At 38.3% G+C, this 21,759-nt stretch overlaps 1 protein-coding gene across 1 annotated transcript in view; it reads left to right on the forward strand.

Annotated features, from left to right (window-relative positions):
- The window catches only part of TRPM6 (transient receptor potential cation channel subfamily M member 6), a 192,901-nt gene that overhangs the window by 97,932 nt on the left and 73,210 nt on the right, over nucleotides 1-21,759 (forward strand). The window contains exons 8-16 of the mRNA XM_027105679.1: nucleotides 1,465-1,589; nucleotides 5,983-6,154; nucleotides 10,705-10,873; nucleotides 11,957-12,080; nucleotides 14,125-14,197; nucleotides 14,317-14,417; nucleotides 17,423-17,557; nucleotides 18,634-18,687; nucleotides 20,519-20,659. Of these exons, the coding sequence (XP_026961480.1) occupies nucleotides 1,465-1,589; nucleotides 5,983-6,154; nucleotides 10,705-10,873; nucleotides 11,957-12,080; nucleotides 14,125-14,197; nucleotides 14,317-14,417; nucleotides 17,423-17,557; nucleotides 18,634-18,687; nucleotides 20,519-20,659 (1,094 nt within the window). The remainder of the gene's footprint in view (nucleotides 1-1,464; nucleotides 1,590-5,982; nucleotides 6,155-10,704; nucleotides 10,874-11,956; nucleotides 12,081-14,124; nucleotides 14,198-14,316; nucleotides 14,418-17,422; nucleotides 17,558-18,633; nucleotides 18,688-20,518; nucleotides 20,660-21,759) is intronic.

The following is a 21,759-nucleotide window of genomic DNA, read 5'->3' on the forward strand; positions in this document are numbered from 1 at the left end:
ATAAAAAGATCAGTGGTTATCAAGGATTGGGGGAATGAGGGATGAATAGACAGAGTACAGAGGACTTTTAAGGCAGGGAAACTCTTCTGTATGATGCTTTAATGGTGCATACATGTTATTATACATTTGTCCAAACTCATAGAATGTACACCACCAAGAGTGAACTCTAATGTAATGTAAACTGTGGACTTTGGATGATTATGATGTGTCAGTGTAGGTTCATCAGTTGTACAAATGTTCCACTTTGGTAGGGGATGTTGACAGTGGGGAGGTTGTAAGTGTGTAGGGAAGAAGGTATATGGGAAATCTCTGTACCTTTGGCTCAATTTTGCTGTGAATCTAATACTGCTCTAAAAAAGTAAAGTCTATTTTCGTTCCTTTTTATGGCTGAGTAATATTCTGTTGTATATATGTGCCACGTCTTCTTTATCCATTCAAAATTGGGCCATTTGTAGAGATGTGGATGGATCTAGAGACTGTCATACAGAGTGAAGTAAGTCAGAAAGAGAAAAACAAATATCATATATTAACGCATACATGTGGAACCTAGAAAAATGGTACAGATGAACCAGTTTGCAGGGCAGAAATAGAGACACAGATGTAGAGAACAAACTTATGGACACCAAGGGGGGAAAGCGGCGGGGCAGGGGTGGTGGTGGTGGTGGTGGTGGGATGAACTGGGTGATTGGGATTGACATGTATACACTGATGTGTATAAAATAGATAACTAATAAGAACCTGCTGTATAAAAAATAATAAAATAAAATTTTTAAAAAAGTAAAGTCTGTTGAAAAAAGAAAAGTCAGATCCTGGATTGGAATCCAAACTGTACAAACTACCAGCTCTATAACCTTGGGCAAATTATTTAACTTCCTTGTGCCTCAATTTTTGCCTATAAAATAGACTTAAAAAATTCCTACTTAAAGTGTAAATGCGTGTAAAACTTAAAAAAGCACCTGGTGTGTAGTTAAGAGTTCAGTAAGTGTTGGCTATTATTGTTATTATTATTAGTCCCAGAAAGGCAAACACTAATATATTAGTTCTGGAATATTTATGAATATAAAGCTGTTAAATTAATTTGCCTCAATGAAGCAAGGACCTTCAGGATGTTTTACTGGGACAGTCAAGAAGGTTAAAGAAAAAAATACTTAGAACATTCATGATGTCAGGGGTGGGTTTACAGGATGTTCTGGTCAGGCAAGAATAGGGGCATAACTGAGGTTGTAAGCAGAAATTTCTCAAAGGGAGAGGAGAATTGTTCAGGTAGAAAGGTTAGTGATAGGAGAAGGAGGTGTCAAGAGGGAGTAGAGCAAGTCAAAGTATCAGAAATTAATTCCACTGTGCCAGCAACTTTCCCTGATAACGGTCTTTTGCATATGCTTGTCTACTTGTCTCTTTCTGGCAGTCGCAGTGTTTTGCATGATTTGTGAGTTAAAGTTTGACCTCTAAACTGATTGTTCATAGGTGTGTCCAAACATGTTGGGGATGCCCTGAAAGCCCATTCGTCCCAGTCCTTGAGAAAAATCTGGACAGTTGGAATCCCTCCTTGGGGTGTCATTGAGAACCGGACAGATCTTATTGGAAGAGATGTAAGTAGACAATCCTTTCACAACAGAAGGAGATAAACACGTATCCAGTTGCCAGCTTAGCACTATATCCGGATATCTAGTAGGCATCTTGAATGTAATACACCCCAAATAAACTCCTGACTTCCTGCTGCCTCCCTTACCCTATCTTAGAAAGTGACAATCTTGTCCTGCAGTTCTCAAGCCAAAACCCTGAACTTATCCTGGAATGATCTCCATCTCGTGCCTCAAACCCGATCCACCAGTAAATTATCTTAGCTTCACTTTAAAAATATATCTGGGAGCTTCGCTGGTGGCGCAGTGGTTAAGAATATGCCTGCCAATGCAGGGGACACGGCTTCGAGCCCTAGTCTGGGAGGATCACACATGCCGTGGAGCAACTAAGCCCGTGCGCCACAACTACTGAGCCTGCGCTCTAGAGCCCACGAGCCACAACTACTGAGCCTGTGTGCCACAATTACTGAAGCCTGTGCGCCTAGAGCCCGTGCTCCGCAACAAGAAAAGCCACCACGATGAGAAGCCCGCACACCGCAACAAAGAGTAGCCCTGCTCGCTGCAACTAGAGAAAGCCCACATGCAGCAACGAAGGCCTAACACAGCCAAAAATAAAAATAAACAAATAAATTTATTAAAAATATATATATATATCTATCTGGAATCTGACCTCTTCTTATTACCTCCACTGTTACTGAGCAGGTTTAAGCCACTATTTTCTGTCACCTGGATGATTGTAATAGCCTTCCCTACTCTCATCCATGTCTCTTATTAAGGTCTGATCCCAACACAGTAGCCAGAATGATTCTAAAGGGACGGACTTGTCTAAGTTTGTTTATAAGACTAATGTATACTTTTGGTAGGTATCTCAAGTGTTACAAAAGGTATGAAGAAGAAAGATAACCACTGTTAATATTTTGGTGTGTATCATTCCAGAATTTTTTTCTATGTGTGCGTACGTATGTATAGTAAAAAAAAGGTTTTGTGTTAAAAAAGTAACAACAGAAACCTATTGTTGTGAATCTGTTTTTCAGCTTAACTATTTAACATAATTAATTCTCTATGTCAGTTAATATAGACAGGCTTATGGTTTGTTTTAACTTTCATTTTGGAAAATTTCGAACACATTAAAGAGTAGAGAGATTAGAATAATCATCTCCTTCGTACCCTTCTCCCGGTTTCAACAGTTATGAACCCATAGCCAATTTTGTTTAGTTTAGTCCCTCATCCATTCTCCATCTCCTCCCTCCATTATTTTGAAGCAAATTCCAGACATCAAATAATTTCATTGGTAAATATTTTAGTAGTTATTTCTAAAGTATATGGACAATTAAAAAATATAACCACATTGCCATATTCGTACCTAAAAAATTAACAATAATTTCTGAATACCATCAAATATCCAGTCTGTGTTCAAGCTTCTGATTGTCTCAATTTTTCAGTTGTTTGATTTCATTATCCAAAAAATTCCCCTACATTGTGATGGGTTGATTTGTCTCTTCATTCACTTAGTTTTTTTCCTTGAGTCGCTTTTGATCTCTGGATTTTCCCACCATCTCCTTTTTTGTTTTCTGTTTGTTTGTTTCAATGTATTTGTTGAAGAAACTGGGTCATTCCTAAAGAGTTTCCCACAGTTTGGATTTTGCAGATTTAAGCTCTTGTAGCAACATTTAGCCTATTTCTCTGTCTTTTGTCTTTCTTGTAAATTGGTAGTTTGATCCAAAGGTATGATCAGATTCAGGTTCTTTTTGTACAGGTTTATGCCCTAGGAGGAGATGTGTCCATCCCTTGTGACATAACATCCTCTCTCTTTTTATGATGTCATTGCCTAGATTTATTATTTCAACAGGGTTGCAAAAATGCTAATATTTAATTATAGTGTTCTTTCTTCATTTATTAGCTTAAATACTCTATAAAGAGAAACATTTTCTCCTCAATTGCTTGGTTTACCTTGTGGTACAGTTGTATGGGAAAGGGTAGAATAAATATTTGATTCTCTTTCTTTATTTGCCAGTTTTCAAAGCATAGAGTTGGTTATCTACCATCCCCCAAGGTGAACAGTGAGTTGTTGTTGTTGTTTTTTTTTCTGATTCATGAAGTTAAACATATTTGGTATGTTTTAATCCGTTATTCTAATATAGTTATTATTCTTTATCATGCTCATATTGTCCCATTGTGGCCAGTGGAGCCTTTCAGGTTGTCTCCTGAGTCCTTTTAACACAATTCTAGTCATTTATCATTGCTTCCTTGTGTTTCAGTATGAAAAAAAATGTTCTTGGCTCATTATATATAATTTTTGCTCCTAGAGAAATGGCTGGTTGCTTTTAGTGGGAAATAGTATTAAGAGACCACATTCTGAGAGCCAAGGGTGCAGTTTTATTTTTCATGCCTGATAAAGTTCTATTGTACTAAAGTACCATAATTTATTTAACCATCCCTCTGTATTGTACATTTATGTTTTCTATTTTTAACTTTTACAAAAAATGATATTAATGTTGTGATAAGACACATATATTTTTGAAACTAGCTGAAAACACTTATTTCCTTAGAAGTTATTCTCAAAGTAGAATGTTTGGACCAGTTGGTATGTAACTTTTAAAATGTGACTAATTGTCTTCCACAAAGGTGGTAACAATTTACATTCCTACCAACAGGGTATGAGGGTGCCCATTTCCTTGTACCATTTCCAGCTTCGGGTATTCTGGCTTTTTTTAAACTTTGCCATTCTGATAGGTATAAAATAACACCTAATTTTTCTTAAGTACGTTTCTCTGATTACTAGTGAGGTTCAACATCTTTCCATGTGGTTTTTATGCATTTTTAAGCATAGTTTTTATATTTTGAAAGACCTTTTGTATTATAATTCATTCTATTAACATTCTTGTTTGCCATGTGTGCTGCATTTCCCAGATTTTAATTTGTATCATTTATGAACATCTTTCCATGTGTAAAAAATATGTGTTAAATCTATCAATCATTTTCTTTTTGGTTTCTGGCCTCAGTGTCATGCTTAGGGATTATAAAGGTAACTTTTAAATACTAATGTTTGTAACATTTGTAGTGCTTTTTACATCCATTATTTCTTCTTTTTTTTTAATTTCTTTCTTTTTTTTTTGGCTGTGTTGGGCCTTCGTTGCTGCACGCGGACTTTCTCTAGTTGTGGCGAGTGGGGCTACTCTTTGTTGCCGTGCATGGGCTTCTCATTGCAGTGGCTTTAGAGCCACCCGTGCAGAGCACGGGCTCTAGGTGTGCAGGCTTCAGTAGTTGTGGCTGACGGGCTCTAGAGCGCAGGCTCAGTAGTTGTGGCGCACGGGCTTAGTTGCTCCATGGCATGTGGGATCTTCCCAGACCAGAGCTTAAACCTGTGTCCCCTGCATTGGCAGGCAGATTCTTAACCACTGCACCACCAGGGAAGCCCCCATTATTTCTTTAAAGCCTCACAGCAACCCTCTGCTATAGGAATTATCATCACTTATACATGAGGAAAATAAGCCTGAGAAAGGAAGCAGGTGTTACCCAGAGTTAAAGTTAGAAGGTAGAAGAGCCTAGCCTTAAACTTGGGCCCTTTGACTCCAAACACAGTTGGCCTTCCCTATTTGTGGATTCCGTATCTGAGGAGTCAAGTGACAGTGGATCCTAAGGATTCAGCCGACCGCGGATCCAGCGGATACTGAGGGCCGACTATACTGTGCCATTTTATATAAGGGACTAGAGCATCCGTGGATTGTGGTATCCGCGAGTGGTCCTGGAACGAATCCCCCACAGGTACCAATGACTGTACTGTTCTCTCTAAAATGAGAATTGGAGTAGCTTATAGAAGAATCAGCAAATATTAATAAAGATCTGGATATTTTATATTGAATGAATGCATCTCCATTTACTTTTCGCTTCATTTGGAATACGAGAAAAAATAATCAGTGTCCAAATATTATTCTGGAATAGATCTATTAAAAGGCATAGTTTCTGGATAGTGATGCAGTCTGTGTACCAGTGCAGATCCTTGAACTGTTTTTTAATGATCTGAGACAAGGTAAGTACAGAAATTGAAAATTAATATATGGAACCGTTTTTAGCCATGTGACGGTGCTGTGACATCCAAGCATATGGTAAGCGTGCTTATCTTGCTGTGTGTGTGAGTGTTGTTGAACTTGTGAGTCTCGTGTCGTACAAGCCGCATACTAGTCATGCGTTAGGGGACTACCTATCTGTCCATAAAAAAATAAGAAATAAGAAAACTGAAATTGATTCTTCACCGCAGATGGCTTGAGAAGCACTGCTCTTGGTAGCAAGTACTACTTTTTGACCTGGACAGGAACTCTGTAGTACATAGACAGGCCTTTGGAGCAGTCGGCCTGGGAAGGATCTCAAGCTCTGACCGTCTCTTGTCCTCGCTGTCTCGCAGGTGGTGTGCCTGTACCAGACTCTGGGCAACCCCCTCAGCAAACTCACCACACTCAACTGCATGCACTCCCACTTCATCCTGTCCGATGATGGCACTGTGGGCAAGTATGGCAATGAGATGAAGCTCAGGAGGAACCTGGAAAAGTACCTCTCTCTGCAGAAAATACACAGCCGTGAGTACCACAGGGGCTCAACCAACAGGTCCTGGCTGGGGCCTTGCTGTGGAGCAAAGTGCTCCATTGCCATCTGTACAGGGTAGAGAGGTCCAAGCCGGCCCATGCCTTAAGTTAACACCTGTGAACCCTCAGTGAGAAGAAAGCAGGATACGAAATTGTGGGTGACAGAAGAGAGGAAGGGATCTTGCGGGACAGCAGAGGGGAGGTGTCAGAGTGGAGACTTTAGCAGAGTCTCTGGGAGTCCTTAGGCTTGGATGGATAGAGGGAAAAAGTAGAGAAAGAATTGATTTGGGAATGTGGATGGCTGAAAAGCCGAGAAGAGACTAGCCTGAGAAGAGCGGGCTGTGAGCCTTGATAGTCAGGGAAGATGACATTTCTAGGAGGGTGTGGCGGCTTCAGTCAGGGAAGGGGTTGAAATCAGGACTTTTAGAAATAGGGACCTTTGAAGGTTTGCTGTGACATGCTGGCAGTGGTGCTTTGGTAGTGCCTAAGGAGGAGGAGTTGGGGGCAAAATCAGTGAGTGTCCTTGGGTGGAGAGGTGGGAATCCTTAAAGGGAGGAAGAGGGCTGGACGCTGCCTGGAGAAATGGAGACTCTGCCTCCAGGGCAGCGGAAGGTGGCCCCTGCCTCTTTTGGTGAGTTAAATCTTCCGCAGACTACTGCCCTTTAAGTGGAGATGCCAGGGAATAGGAAGATTCTCAGGAGGCTCGGTCTTCTTCAAACCTTTGACTTTGGGCTGGAAAATGCTGAACATCCTTTGAGTTTTTGGCCCAGATTCCCTGAAGCAGCAGATGTAGTGAGGTCAGATGGATCAAAGCCCTATTTACTGCCTGTGACCTTGGGCAATGAAATTAACATCTGTCAAATGGTTCTCTTAATACAAGACAGAAGAAACTGTCTACCTGTACCTTTTGTTGTGAGAATTAGAGGAGATAAAATATGTTAGGTGTGCTCAGAATAGTATTGGGTACACAACATGTCCTCAACAAATGTGTTTCTTTCTTTCCTTTTATTCTCCTTTGGTACAGGGGGTTGTCTGCTGGTTGGGGTGGGGGTAGAGAGAGGGACTCTGGGAATTGTTGCCAGTCATTTAGAGCTTAGTGTGAATGAAGTTTGGAGGCTTATTTAGGTCAGGAAGGGGGAGAGAGGAGCAGGTATGTGGTCCTCTACAGGGTGGGGGTGGCTAGTGGGGAGGGACACCCACAGAGGAGCGGAGAAGGAGGGCAGGTCAGAGATTGCCCTGAAGGAGAATCCCTGAAGCGAGGGCCCTGCAGGGCTCTGAAATGCCAGTTACCTGAAATGTCCTGTTGCCTTTGATGACCTGGGCTCACCACCTGTGCTCAGGGATTCTGTGCAGCGCTATGATGTGTGTCCCAGGAGAGCAAAGTCTTTCTTAGTCTTTCTTATTTCCTGCTGATTCTCCATTTGTGAAAACAGCCCTGATGAATGAAAAGAGCCCCGAGCTTGCATATCGCCATATGCCATTCTACATTTCTACTTTCAAAGTCCTTAAAATTTAGGATTTATTAGGAGGGTTTTGCTGTCCATGGAGAGAGAATGTGGAGTCAATTTCAGTGGATTGGTAATATTTATTATTCTCTGGAGAACTGACAGGAAAACAGCAAAAACAATAAACCACTTACACACATGCACACACATACACACACGCATGCATGCACACGCACAAGAAAGAAAGAAGGAAGGAAGGAAAGAAGAAAGGAAGAATAAAAGATAGAAAGGAAAGACAAATGAAAACAGACCCCAACAAGCCCAAAATTCTTAGGTATCAAAGCTGATCTTCATACCTCCTGTGCTCACTAGGGAGGCTTTCTGCCATTTTTGTGTTTGTCTTTGATGTGGTTATAAATGGATTTACTTGGATGGAATGACAATAATTAAATATTTTCTTGATTTCTTTCATTTCTTTTCAACCGGGCTTCTTGGAGTCCCTGGCAAATCCTTGATGTTCGCAGAAAGCACTTACCAAAAATAAGAAAAAAAAAAGGATGACTTCATAAAGTTGCTGTAGAAATCCCTTTGAAATGTGGCCAGTGTCAGTTCCTGTTCTGTAAGCCTCTGAGGATGGAAAGAATAGGATCAGCTCTGTATGTCTTCGTAATGCAAGTCTTGGTGGAGAAGAGAGCCCTTTCCTGGGATGCCTATTCTAAGAGCCTTTCATTGGAGCTGTAATGTTGTATTCCTGCCTAAACTGGGAGCCAGGAGTAGAGGCAGCTCTCTCATGAGATTTGTCAGCAAAGAACTTCACGATTTTTTTTAAACAAATTTAATTAGTAGCATCAGTAAGATCCTTTTTGTAGAAAACAATCATAAATATATTTATATTTATTTTTGTGAGGATTAGTTATTGCTTTAAAAAGATGTATCTAACAGAAATTGAATTATTTTCCCCTCTCCTGCAGAATACCCTTACTGATTTCTTTTTCTGATGATAAAAGTGTTACATATTCTCATATTCAGATAAAGAAAGAAAACATAGAAGAGAAGGAAGAGATAGCTTTCTGTAATCTTACTATAAAAAATTACCATTGTTAACTTTTTCACCTGTATGCTTTCAGAAATTTTCTATGTACACACAGAGCAACATTTAAAAATGAACACTGGGATCATATAATATCTTTTGTAGCCTTCCCTCCTCTTCCACTAAACATGGATGTATTTCCATATCAGTAAGCATATCTGAGCACATATTTAATGACTGCATAGTATGTCATTATATAGGATATGAGATTCTCTTTAAAAATTGTTTTTTCCATCCGTTTCAATAATTCTATAATTAATGGCATTTTCATCTAAATTTTCTTCTATTACTTTTATGCCTTAATAAACCATTGTCACCATTTCATTTAGCTTTTACAGGACTATGTTGTTAAAAGAACCCTATGACTATCAATTGGTGTATCTTACATCTGATTTTTAGTGATAGGGAGAAAATAATAAGGAAGTGGAGATATGTGGAAAAGGAAAGAAGTATAATGTCAAAGCCATTAAATAGACTGAATGAGATATTTGGGTGCCTGCTAAGAGGCCCAGCCTTAACATTTGTGGAGTCAGGACAAAGGTTACACATGGAAACCCACATACTATTTGTTTAAATATTTAAAAGCTTTAAATCAAGCTAACCAGCAAAAATAACAAGAGAATAATGTTCAATCCTTTTACTTTTGTACATGTAGCAGGAAGCCAGGTTTGAGGTCAGAGTCCTGGATTTTTGGGAGTACTGAGCCAGAACGTGGAGATGAAACAGAACTAGCACCTTGGCCCCTGGCCTACAGGTCACTCTCTGCTTCTCTTCCCACCTTTGGCTCAATCTCACGATGTCCAGGCTTCACACACGTCAACTGGACACCCTAGCCTGTATGTCCAAGCTCTATCCACTTGTCTCCTACTCCCCAAAGCTGCCTCTGACTTTGACAAGTATATTCCTGGGGCGGAGGTTCAAGCAGCCCCTGGAAGCAAGAATTTTGGGGTCCTGGGCAATCTAGTAAGTAGGAGAGGGAGCACAGGCTTTCCTTGGACCTTGACCCTATAGACTCCTCACTGTGAGGGGAAGGACATGGCCAGAGGAGGGCTTTGTAGAACATGGGGCCCAGAGTAAGGTCCAATGTCGCTCAGGTGTGAGCATGGTGTTGCCTGCCAATTTTCCTTCTCTTGGAAAAAAAAAAAATTGATTTAAATATATCAATACACATGTCGTGTAAAAATTAAGTAAAGTAATAAATCTATAGACTAAACAGTCAACATTTCCCCAAATCTTCCCCTCTCTTCTTTACTATTAATAATTTGATATATATCTTTCCAGAGTTTTCTGGTTATTTATGTAACATGTTATAGATATGTGCATATGTATATATAAAATATATACCCATATATATGGTTTTAACATTTTAAATAGGATTTTAAATAGGATCATACTGGGCATATCTTTCTGTAACTTTTGTTCACTTAGTATCTTTTTAAAAAGAGTGCAATGAATCCATGGTCTTTCCTTTTTTATTGTCTTCCTCACTTTAATAAAGTAATATGTAGTCTTATAAGAAAGCCAAATAGTGAAAAATGGAATAAATTGAAATATAAAAGTCTTTGAGGTTTACCCATCCCATCTTGTTCTTAGAAATAACCACTATTCAAAGTTGATTGAACTGGCAAAAGTTTGATCATTTTTGGAGATGAGTGACGGATACATTGGGATCCATTATATCATTCTGTTTTCTTTTAGATATGTTTGAAAATTTCCAAGATAAAACGTTAGTTTCTTGAAGACTACTACTTATTATTATTTTTTAATTACCAAAAGCCTTTAGGTAACTTTTTAACTGGGAGAGGATGCTCTCACCATATTTATGTTACTTTTATTTAAAGTCCAAGCTTCTGGCTTGGCCTTGAACTAAGCAAGCCTGAGTCAAAGAAGAGAGAATGGCTAGTGCAAGTAACAAATGTATGTGGTAATTGAAAGACTTGTGTCTGGTAATCAGAATTGCTGATGGGGTTCCTTTGTAACAATTTGATATTGTTTGTCATCTGAAATAGGCTCAAGACAAGGAGTGCCTGTGGTGGGGCTGGTGGTGGAAGGTGGTCCCAATGTCATCCTCTCAGTGTGGGAGACTGTGAAAGACAAAGATCCAGTGGTGGTGTGTGAAGGCACAGGCAGGGCTGCCGACCTCCTGGCCTTCACCCACAAACACTTTGCAGATGAAGGGTGAGTTGTTGAGTCTTCATTTCTGAAAGTATGCTCTTTATTGTTCCATTTTAGTTCTTTAATTTCTGCTTTCATGTAGGCCGGATATCCTTAGAGGACGGAGACTGGAATTCTCTGGATATCTTAGAGGACAGAGGTTGAGACTGGAATTCATTTTTCAGTGGTTTTTGTATTTATTAAGCAACACCAAAATGCCCTCTAGTGATGCAAGTTGCTATTAGCTTAGCTGAAGAATGGCCGGCCTCTAACAAGGACCTTGAGCCCTGTCTGAGCTTAGGGAAAAAGGATTTCCAGGGGGAGTGAGGGAGTAGACCACTGTGGCCCCAGATCACCTTTAAATTCAATTGCTGTTAGTAAAAATAGCAGAAATTGGGGAAATCAACATACTGACATTTTTGTCGCATATATTGTACTTAGTTGAAGTTTTAACTCTTTTTCCTTTTTAAACAAGGAGTTTCAAACAAGTTTCAAACAAGTTGAAATTCTATCTTTATGAGACCTTAGAGATTATTTAGTGGTTTCTCTGTCCATCCCTATACACATTGTGATTCTTCCAATTTCAAAAGCGTGATATTTCTGCCAGGTGAGTAAATACAGTGCGTACAAACTGAAATGTGGACCCCACTCATTTACTTAATAAATATTCATTCACTGCTTATAATTTCTCTCTGACAACTCTTCTCTTAAGTTTCTCTCCCCTTTCAGCCCTGCTTCCACCCCGTACCCGCTTCCTCTTCTATTACACCTCTCTCTTTCGTTTTACAGTGTCAGATTCTTTAAGTATATTATGCCCGTAATTTCTGGAGATTCACAACCCCTTGGAAATCTGTCAGCTCGAGAACCCTGCCCCAAGTGCATTCTTCCCAGGAGCATGGCAGATTAGTCCATTCTCTCTTTCAATTCAGCCTTCTCCTGGTGCTGCTGCTTCGCTTTCCTTCCCATTCATTTATCTCTTGACAGTACTGTCCATAGAAACCTTCTCCATCACATGGGACAGACGCAGGGATGTTGTACTTGTGCTGATGTTTCTGGCTTGTCCCCTTCTCTGCACTGGGTCAAGTCACGACCATTTCTCTCTCCCAGGACCCTGCGTCCTCAGGTGAAGGAGGAGATCATCTGCATGATTCAGAACACTTTCAACTTTAGTCTTAAACAGTCCAAGCACCTTTTTCAAATTCTGATGGAGTGTATGGTGCACAGGGATTCTGTGAGTATGATGAGTTGATGACTCAACTGACTTAAAAAACGCTAATGTTCAACAATTGTGATATTTATTCTCACAATTTTATTTTTCATTTCTTACTTGATTATATATAGCTCTACAGAACTTGATCTTTAAGTTGAGTAAATGTGACTTCTTGTTTCCTCCCGCCCTCCAACCATATGTCATATTCCTGACCGTACCTGGGAAAAAGCACTTAGATAATATAACAGTATTACAGAAAAGTGATTGAATTTAGTGAAAATTACATGTAAATATTTTCAGAGGGTAAAGGAACAGCTCCATGTCTTAAATAAACTCAAGTCTGCTGGCTTAGATGACTCTATCACAGTATCCTCAGTATGTCCTATAGGAGATCATTGGGGATGCACTGGACAATGGAAATATGTGAATAAACTCTCAGGTGAAAAATAGAGGCCACGAACTTTGGGCTATGAACGTAATATAGATTAAGGAAAAGATTTCAGTGTTTTAGGGTAGTTCGATCAAAATTTTTATCAGTGATTTGGATAGTATGTTGCTGACAGTTACATTAAATATGCAGATATGTCATAACATAGTGATCTTTCCAGAATTTGAAGGCTGGACCAAATCATACAAGATTTTGGTAATATTAAAGCACCTTCCCTCAAAAAACCAATTGAACAAGTTCAGTCTAGACTAAGCATGGCTAAACAGATGTGAAAAACCCTTTGGGATTTTGGTTGACCTAGTACCAACGAAAATAACAACCATGTCTGCAATTAACGGTGTGCTTTCCAGTATATTTTTTCATGTGAAATAGCCCCATGAGTGAGTTCAATATGGCAGTGATTGTTTATTTCAGTTTCAGAGATAACGAAGCTGAAGCCTAGAGAATTTAAGTGATTTGCCCAGAGTCATGCAGTTATGAACTAGTAGAACTAAAACTGGAGCTCAGAGTTGAAATCTTGTGCATGGTCTATTACATTTTATATTCCCCACAATAGTCAGTAGGTTAAGAAAAGGACATATTAAAGGGATCACCCTTATATTTGTCTCCTCCTGTCATCAAGGAGAGTAACCAAGGAGCGGTGTAATAGTCAAGAGGGAACTAGAGAAGGCAGCTAAGGGTTTGCATGTTACAGAAAGGTTCTCAGCTCCTGCACAGTTGAGGGTTGATTTTATTCATGCACATGGGGGGTGCTGTTAGGTAGAGGGGCTATTAGCGTGAATTGTAGAAGAATTCTATCTTTATGAGACCATAGAGATTATTTAGTGGGTTCCTCTCATCTTGTGGGTGAGGAACCTGAGATGCAGTGGTTTTAAGATATTTACCCAAGACTGACTTACTTAGTGGTATATCTGGGGCTAGAACTTGGCAATCTTGGCTCTTTTCTGTTGAACAGGTCCCTTTACTATATATTTTCATCTGCAAAGATTGAGATACATTCATTAACAGGAGAAGACCTTTTATAATCATAAATAATGTCCTTATTTGTCTTAAAAAAAAATCAGTCACGTGCCAGGATGCACCGGAGGCTTTGACGTTGTGAAGGCTTTCTTCACTGTCCATTGTGCTTGCTCACTGGGTGCGTTGTAATTGCCTCACTTGTTTTATGACAAATCCTTGAGGATTCATTTCTCGTTAAAAAGCAAACGTCTTAGTTTCTAAAGCTAGGTGAACAGAAGGATCTCATTTCGTATTCTTTCAAAATGAGGAATGGTTTTCTTTACATGAGGAATTGACACTGAGTTTCTTTCTATTATAGCATGTGAATAGTAAATTAATGCAGTAATGTTCTTTCATGCATGTTTCCTCTAAGATAATTGGAATTTTTCAGTTTTTTTTTAATCCCCTGAATGTGTACAATTCGCCATTACCCTACTTAAAAGTTTTCTCTCTTATTAGTAAAAAAAAGAAGAATTTTTTTAACTCTGTGATTTTTGACGTTAATGATGAATGTTTCACTTAATTCATTAGCTCAAGAGCAAATCTTGTGGGTACTTTTGAAAGCATTTCTTTGCTAGTCCCCAAAATGTATGGCTTTCTGTTTTTCAACTGTTACAGATTACCATTTTTGATGCTGATTCTGAAGAGTCACAGGACCTTGATTTAGCAATCCTAACAGCTCTGCTAAAGGGTGAGTGTCTAAATAAGGTTACAATTGTTCCTCCTTTCCTCTTTTCACATTCTGTGGCACTGTGTGCTTTTTATGTTGATATTATAAACAGAATATGTGATTCCTTTCTTTTACCCTAGGCACAAATTTATCAGCATCAGAACAATTAAATCTGGCAATGGCTTGGGACAGGATGGACATTGCCAAGAAACATATCCTAATTTATGGACAACATTGGAAGGTATAATGAAGATGAAGTTATTTGGAAGACCTGTGTCTTGTGTTGGTTTGTTAGGGAGGGACAAAAGAGAGAATTGGAGGAGAGATAGGTTGCTTTGGGGACGGGTGTGGGAGTAGGGTAGCATCTCTGATGCTGGGTACACACCATTGCTAAGACATTTCTCTCATCTACTTTGCCTCCCTGAAAACATTTTTTCCTCTTGCTCTGCAGCCTAATTGAAGCTGACAAAGGAAGTCGGGGGAAAGACAGATGGAAGGATTTTTAATTTACTTTTTCAATGGGCAGATTTTTATATTGTTATTCAAAACTTAAAGTTTATCTTATTTTTTTGCATTACAGTGTAATGCATGCTCACAATAGGAATGAGTGAAAACAGAGAAAAGCAGGAAGAAGAAATATTACTCATAGTGCTAATGCTAATCACTGTTAACATTTCATTTTAAAACAATTACAGTTGTGACCAGACCATAGGTCTATTAGTTTGGGGTTGAACTAATTTGTGCACATTGTTTAAAACATCAAATGGTACTAAAAAGCTACCAAAAAGACAGTAGTTCCCTGCCCTGCTTATCACTAGAGCCAAGCACTTTTGACATTTTTGGACTGTTCTGACGTTTATAAATCTCCATATTTCTAAATAATAAGTCATATTGCTGTTTTCTGATTAATTTTAGAGAGCTCTTAACATTTCTGTCTGTGCCCTCCCTGCTGCAATCTGGACTGGTTGCCTGCTATTCCTGGTGCTGAGCTGTCATCCTTCATCATCTTAGAGATTTCCTCCTTTGTTAGAACGCCTGTTTTCTGTATCCCCTGTTTTCCTCTTTCTTGGTTTACTCCTTTATTTGATGATGTGTATCTTGCAGTAACTTCCTGAGGAAGGGAGTATGGGAGATAAAAATTTTGAGGCTTTATATGTTTGGATATATTTTAATTCAAGGTGGAACTAATTTTCCTAGAGAATTTTGAATGCTTAGCTTCCAGCACCCAGCAGTACTGTTGAGAAGTAAAAAATCGTTCTCTTTTCTCATCCTTTGTTTATGACCATTTCTTTCTTCTCTGGGAGTTTAAAAAAATCTTCTCTTGTTCCAGTGTTCTGAGATTTCACAATGATGTGTGTCGTTATGAGTCTTTATATCCATTACACTGGGCACTTGCTTTCAACTTGGCAATCATGTATTTCCTTGCTGGGGAGTTTCCTCCCCTGCTTTCTCTGCTCTCATTCAGGAATTCTATCATTTAAATGTTAGACCTGTGGACTGCTCCTCTAATCTTATCTTTCCCTCTTATCTTCTGTATCTTTTCTTTGGTAGATTTCCTCAAGTTTAATTTTTCACACCTTGTATGTAGCTTTTTGTTTCTGGTAGCATATTATTAATTCCTGAGAGCAAATTTGTTGTCTTTTTATTTTTTTTAATTTTTATTTATTTTCTTTTTGTGGACATATGTTTTTATTTCTCTACAAGTGAATTGCTGGGTCATAGGGAAGGTGTACATGTGCTTTTTTTGTTTTTAATAGATCTTTATTGGAGTATAATTGCTTCTCAATACTGTGTTAGTTTCTGTTGCACAACAAAGCGAACCAGCCATAGGCATATACATGCCCCCATATCCCCTCCCTCTTGAGCCTCCCTCCCACCCTCCCTATCCCACCCCTCTAGGTTATTGCAGAGCTCCGAGCCTATCTCCCTGTGCTACGCTGCTGCTTCCCACCAGCCAACTATTTTACATTCGGTAGTGTATATATGTCGATGCTACTCTCACTTCGCCCCAGCTTCGCCCTCCCACCCCGTGTCCTCAAGTCCATTTTCTATGTCTACCTCTTTATTCCTGCTCTGCAACTAGGTTCATCAGTACCATCGTTTGTTTTTAAATTCCATATATATGCGTTAGCATAAGGTATTTGTTTTTCTCTTTCTGACTTACTTCACTCTGTATGACAGACCCTAGGTCTTAGCATCCTGAATATAATATCTTCTTTTGTTTTTCTGAAGCTACTAATGATAGTTCTTTTGAAGTTTTCTTCTTCCTGTATTGTCTGATTCCTCCTGGTTGACGTTTTTTGGTCTGTTTGTCCTGGACTCTTTGTTTAAATGTGGAGGAAAGAAAGCTCATTAGAAATTCTGAGGCTGTAGATTTGGGCTCCACAGTAGGGTGATCTGGCTGCCCCCATTTGTTGGGGAACCTGAAGTGTTAGCATATTCATATATTTTCTCTTGTATTCATCACAATATCAGAAAGAAATCCTCCAATCTCCTGCTTACAAGGTAAAGCCTTGTTCCTATTGTTACGGAAATCAATAGGGGAAGATGAGTGGGAAGGTCCCAGTGTTAGCAATTTATGCTGCCAGAATTCTGTGGCATAGATTTTGTTTGGTTCTTGACTTTTTTTCCAATTTCTAGGGACTTCCATTTTTTGGCTTTCTGGGAACTGCTAAGTCAATTACCATTTGACCATCTGCTTTTCAACTTCTAAAACGTTTCACTCTTGACCTCCTTGTTCTTGTGGATTCACTTCTTTAAAATAAAACACAAAAAGACAAAAAAACCCTTTACTATAATTTTAGTGGGGTTTTAGGTAGGAGTAAAAGTAGATGAGTGTGTTTAATTTGCCATTATACCCAGAAGTCGGATATAGTTTAAATGGGAACATGCCAAGTTACCAAAAAACAAAAAAGAAAAAGGAAAAGAAGCAGAAGGAAAAGAAGGAAGGGAAAAAAACCTTGGATTTTTATTAGAATTGCATTAAATTCAAACATTAATTTGGGAAGCATTGAGATCTTTACCACAGTCAATTTTCTCATCCAAGAACACGTTTATTCAGGAGGTCTTTTATGCCTTCAGTTTACCTTTTGTTATTTCTTCACTTAGGTCCTGAACATTTCTTAGTAAGAATGTATTTTATGATTGTTTTGTCTGTATAGTTTTGAGTTCAAATACGTGTAATTCTTTAGTTATTTCTACTTTCTTGATTTCTCTGTATCTCTTATTTATTTCTGCCCTCTGAAGCCTGGCTCGCTAGAACAAGCAATGTTAGATGCTTTGGTGATGGATCGAGTGGATTTCGTGAAGCTCTTAATAGAATATGGCATGAACCTCCATCGCTTTCTTACCATCTCCCGACTGGAAGAGCTCTATAATACAGTGAGTACTGGAACATTTCATTAGTCACCTCCTTAAGATTTATTTATTAATTAGCTTAACACTTAGCTTAAACTATATCTTGAATGTTCAAGTCTCCTTCAATGTTCATGTACAAAGATAGCTTATAGAGAGACAGACTTTTCAAGCAAAGAAGAAACTTTCTTACCAAATCCATTATATCCTATAGTCATTTCTGTGTTTCCCATTTTAATTAATTATACAGAACAGAAGCATAAACTAATTTAAGAAAATAGGATAGTAAGACCATAATTAAAGCCAAAGATGAGAATAAGAACAAATTGCTTTTATTGAGTAATGAGAAGCATTTCAACCTAAGGACACTTAAAATTTTGTTCCTGCAATTTTCCTACGTAAACCTTTTATTGAAATGAGACTGGCTTACTCCTTGTAAAGACACCAGTTGCTTAAGCCAAGCACCCTTCTTGAGATGTCCTTCCTTGCCTTTGAATCTTACCCTTTCTTTAAAGCCCTGTTCAAGTCCTATCTTCTTGATTATTCCAATTCACATATTATAGTGCCCCTATAATACAGATTATTTGCCACTCTTTTGAACATACCTATCTTCATATTGTTGGTTATTTTTAGTGTAAGTCCCACTCTCTTATATTAGATTGTAAAAATTCTATGAAGAAAGTAATTTTATTCTTCATTGAATCCCTCAGTAGCTTGAATGAACGTAGTAAGTGTTCAATAAATATTTGTTGGTAGAATATAATTGTGTGATGAAATTTGTAATTGTGTGATTTATATATAATAAAGGATAGTTACACATTAGTTAAAATTTATTTCTGCCTCTTGCCACACAAAGTTAATTAAGGCCTTACTTCCTAGATACATACATCTTGCATTGAAAAATATTTTAATCTAATCACATCTTCTCTTGGGAAATACCTTCCTTAGAATTAATTTGGCTTAAGCTTCATTACTAAAGATGTTGAAGAAAGTTTTCAGTATTCTGGATAATTTATGAATTCTGAAATAAAGGTTTTTTATTTCTCCCTAGCACATGGTAATTAAAAGGTAGTTAAAATTCTTCCTTTTGTTCTTCATTACAGAAACAAGGACCAACCAATATGCTCTTGCATCATCTTGTCCGAGATGTAAAACAGGTAACCTAATTATGAAGGTGTACAAATTTCTTCTGGTATTGTCTTAGCTTTTTGGTGAAGTGTTACCAGATTTTGCTTTGTAAAATGTAGACTTGGATTTTCTAGCGAATCACCTACCTTCTTTACCTGTGACTCTGAACAATTTCATAACCAAACCACACTCATATTTTTTCTTGTAATTTGTGTTTTAAAAGATTTGACCCACCAAGTAAGTGGCATTAGCTAATAATTATTTTCTCTTATAAAACGTGAATTGGAGACATAGAAACTTCCAAGCAGAATTTCAGCTTAACATGATACAACAATATTGCCAATGATGATAATAATACCTGCTGAAAATAGAGAAACTTCCTGGTTCTGTTATCTTTATTGAAGGACTGGTATGTGATTCCCTTGTTTCTGTTCTTGTTTTGTCTGTTAGTGATAACTCTGGGGCTCTCACTTCCTTGGTGAGTCTAAGCATTGTTCTAGGGAACCAGGATGGATCCCACTGGTCTATACCTTTGCTAATATTTTGCTCATGGTATTCTCATTGAACTTTGAGTTAAGTCAGACTTAAAATCATCTCTGATCCCCCATTAATTACCAGAACTTTCCAGCTTTAACAGACTTTTTTTTTGCCTTAATTCTGAAGTCTAGTATCTTGATGGAGAGAGTGTGGGCTTTCTGATTATGTTGACTTGGTGGGAGTAAAAGGTGGAGGAAGACATTTAGTTGGCAGATTAGCAGTAAGCAAAAGTGTCCATGGGGATGTAAATTTACTTTGCATTGATTTATGTTGGGTCAAAATGATGTTCCTTAGATTATCTCCTTAAACTCTGATTCTGTCATGGTAAACTGAAGAAAAGGGAGAGAAATAGTTAGATATGTGTTTAACTAGCAGCAAAATGAGAGCATGATTTGTGTTCCTTGGAAAAAGTGAATTATGAATGTGAAAGAGAGAAATTAAATTATTTGCATTTATTTATATCTGTAACCGTATTTGTTGTTCAAAGCTTTGGGAACATTGTTCACAATCTGTTCATTTCAAAGATATTGTTCAGCACTCTGTGCCTTTAAAAGTGTGCTATGAATGACAGTTCAGAAGTAACACTTATGAAGAGGCACTGTGGTGGCCTTTAAGGGGTCAGAGCAGTTTTCATTTGGCCCAAGGCCCATGTGCTTGGAAACCTGCTACTCAGGCCCCTAGCAGCCATGACGCTGGTCTTGGCACAGCCTCGTGTTTTGAAATCTCATTTTGCTCTGCCGCTTCATGTTCCTTATTTCTATTTGTTCTGCTTCCTTTCCTATTCTTGTTTTGTGTATGATTTGGTCAACACGGTGCAAAGTGTTACAGCCATTTCAATAGAGAAGCTTAAGATTTAACTTAGTGTTACTTTTGGACCCTCCAGCATATCCTCCAGTGATTATACTTTTGTTGTAGTGGTTCTGTCATTTCCAGCTAAAAACAATCTTTTGTACTCTCTTTAAATGTATTTTATTCTAAAGTGTGTATATGCATGAGAGAGAAAAAGAGAGGAAATGAGCTCTTAAAAGCAGACATTCCATGTCTATGAAACTAAAAACATCTTAAGGCTAAGTATTTTTTCCCATTTGAACAACCAGGTTGTATCAGTAGCTGCCATATTAAGTGATCAGTTGTTTTTGTTCTTGTTTTAGTTATTAGTGATAACTCAGGGGCTCTTCCTTCATTTGTGAGTCTTAAGCATTGTTCTAGGGCTGAAGAGTGTGAGTCTCCCTCTTTGCAGTTTATTTGGTTATGTTCTAGTGACGTGGCAAAAGGGATAGAAAAAGAAAACTGACAGTTACGTGTTACATGTTTTTGTTTCAGCATGCCGTTCTCTCAGGCTACAGAATAACGCTGATTGACATTGGACTGGTGATAGAATACCTTATTGGTAGAGCATATCGCAGCAGCTATACCAGAAAAAATTTCAGAGCCCTCTACAGCAACCTCTACAGAAAACATAAGGTAGCATAATTGAAAAGTATCCTAGTAAAATTAAGGATTCCTAGGAGTTATACTTTTAGAAAAATGGCTCGGGAAGTTTAGATGGGAAGAGCTTCCAAAATGGACATGCTGTTTATCGACATTTATTGAATGTCTGCTGCATGTAAATTACTGTGCTAAGTGCTGGCATGCTGGCCTGGGATGGACATAAAGATCAGGAGTTTAGAAACTTTTACAGGAAACAGATTTATGAATAACTAGCCACAATACAAAACAGGATATAATATGTGCCGTATTGACACAGAAGTATGTGGTGAGAAGTATTAGAGGGAGAGATGACCGGTTCTTTCTTTATGTTTCTTTATCTTTTGAAAATACAGAAGTGGAAAGCTTAATAGGATTATATCTATAACTCATAATAGTACATAGCCTGGAGATGACAAACTTGGAACAAGTCTCTAGGGGTTATATTGGAAGATGCATGCAGAATGTACCATGTGAAAATACATATTATACGTATTTTATTTTCTATCATATTTTTGAAAGTCTAGGAATGTAAAATTAGAGTTGCTGGTTAGTTGATTAGCAGAGAAAACATTGCTTGTTTCTTAAAATTGCCAGTACAGATCAGTAAACTGAAGAGCCTAGTTCTTATTAGGGGATAATGAAAGTGTTAGAAAAGGTAGTTTGGGGCATTTTTGGCTGAGAGAAGAGCGGGAACAGTTAAGGGCACAGTGCTGTGAACACCAGGGTATGGTTTTGCAGTGACAAGGAGACCTTTGTCACTGGACAAGTGCCAGAAGGTTGTGAGGGATGACACTGGAAAGATACTTTGGGATAAGATCACATGAAGAGTCTAGAATATCAAGCTACTTTTGACCTTTGTTTTTAAAGAATGATGTGAAGTGAAAACCCAGGTTGGCTTTAAGGGATGAGAAAACAAAACAGAAAGAAACCCAACTCTCAAAGAGAAAATGTTCTTTATTGGCATTTCACAGGCATAGGGATACATTTGAGGTATCAGTGCCTTCAAGAAAACAAAATATGCCTTGCTCTGAGGTTACCAGTGGTAGGTATAGGACTGACTGTGACCTTGGTGCAGCCCAGTGGGGAGCATGCTA

Source organism: Aethalodelphis obliquidens, unplaced genomic scaffold, assembly GCF_003676395.1.
Source record: "Aethalodelphis obliquidens isolate GAN/ISIS:26980383/991018 unplaced genomic scaffold, ASM367639v1 scaffold7, whole genome shotgun sequence".
Lineage (NCBI taxonomy): Eukaryota > Metazoa > Chordata > Mammalia > Artiodactyla > Delphinidae > Aethalodelphis > Aethalodelphis obliquidens.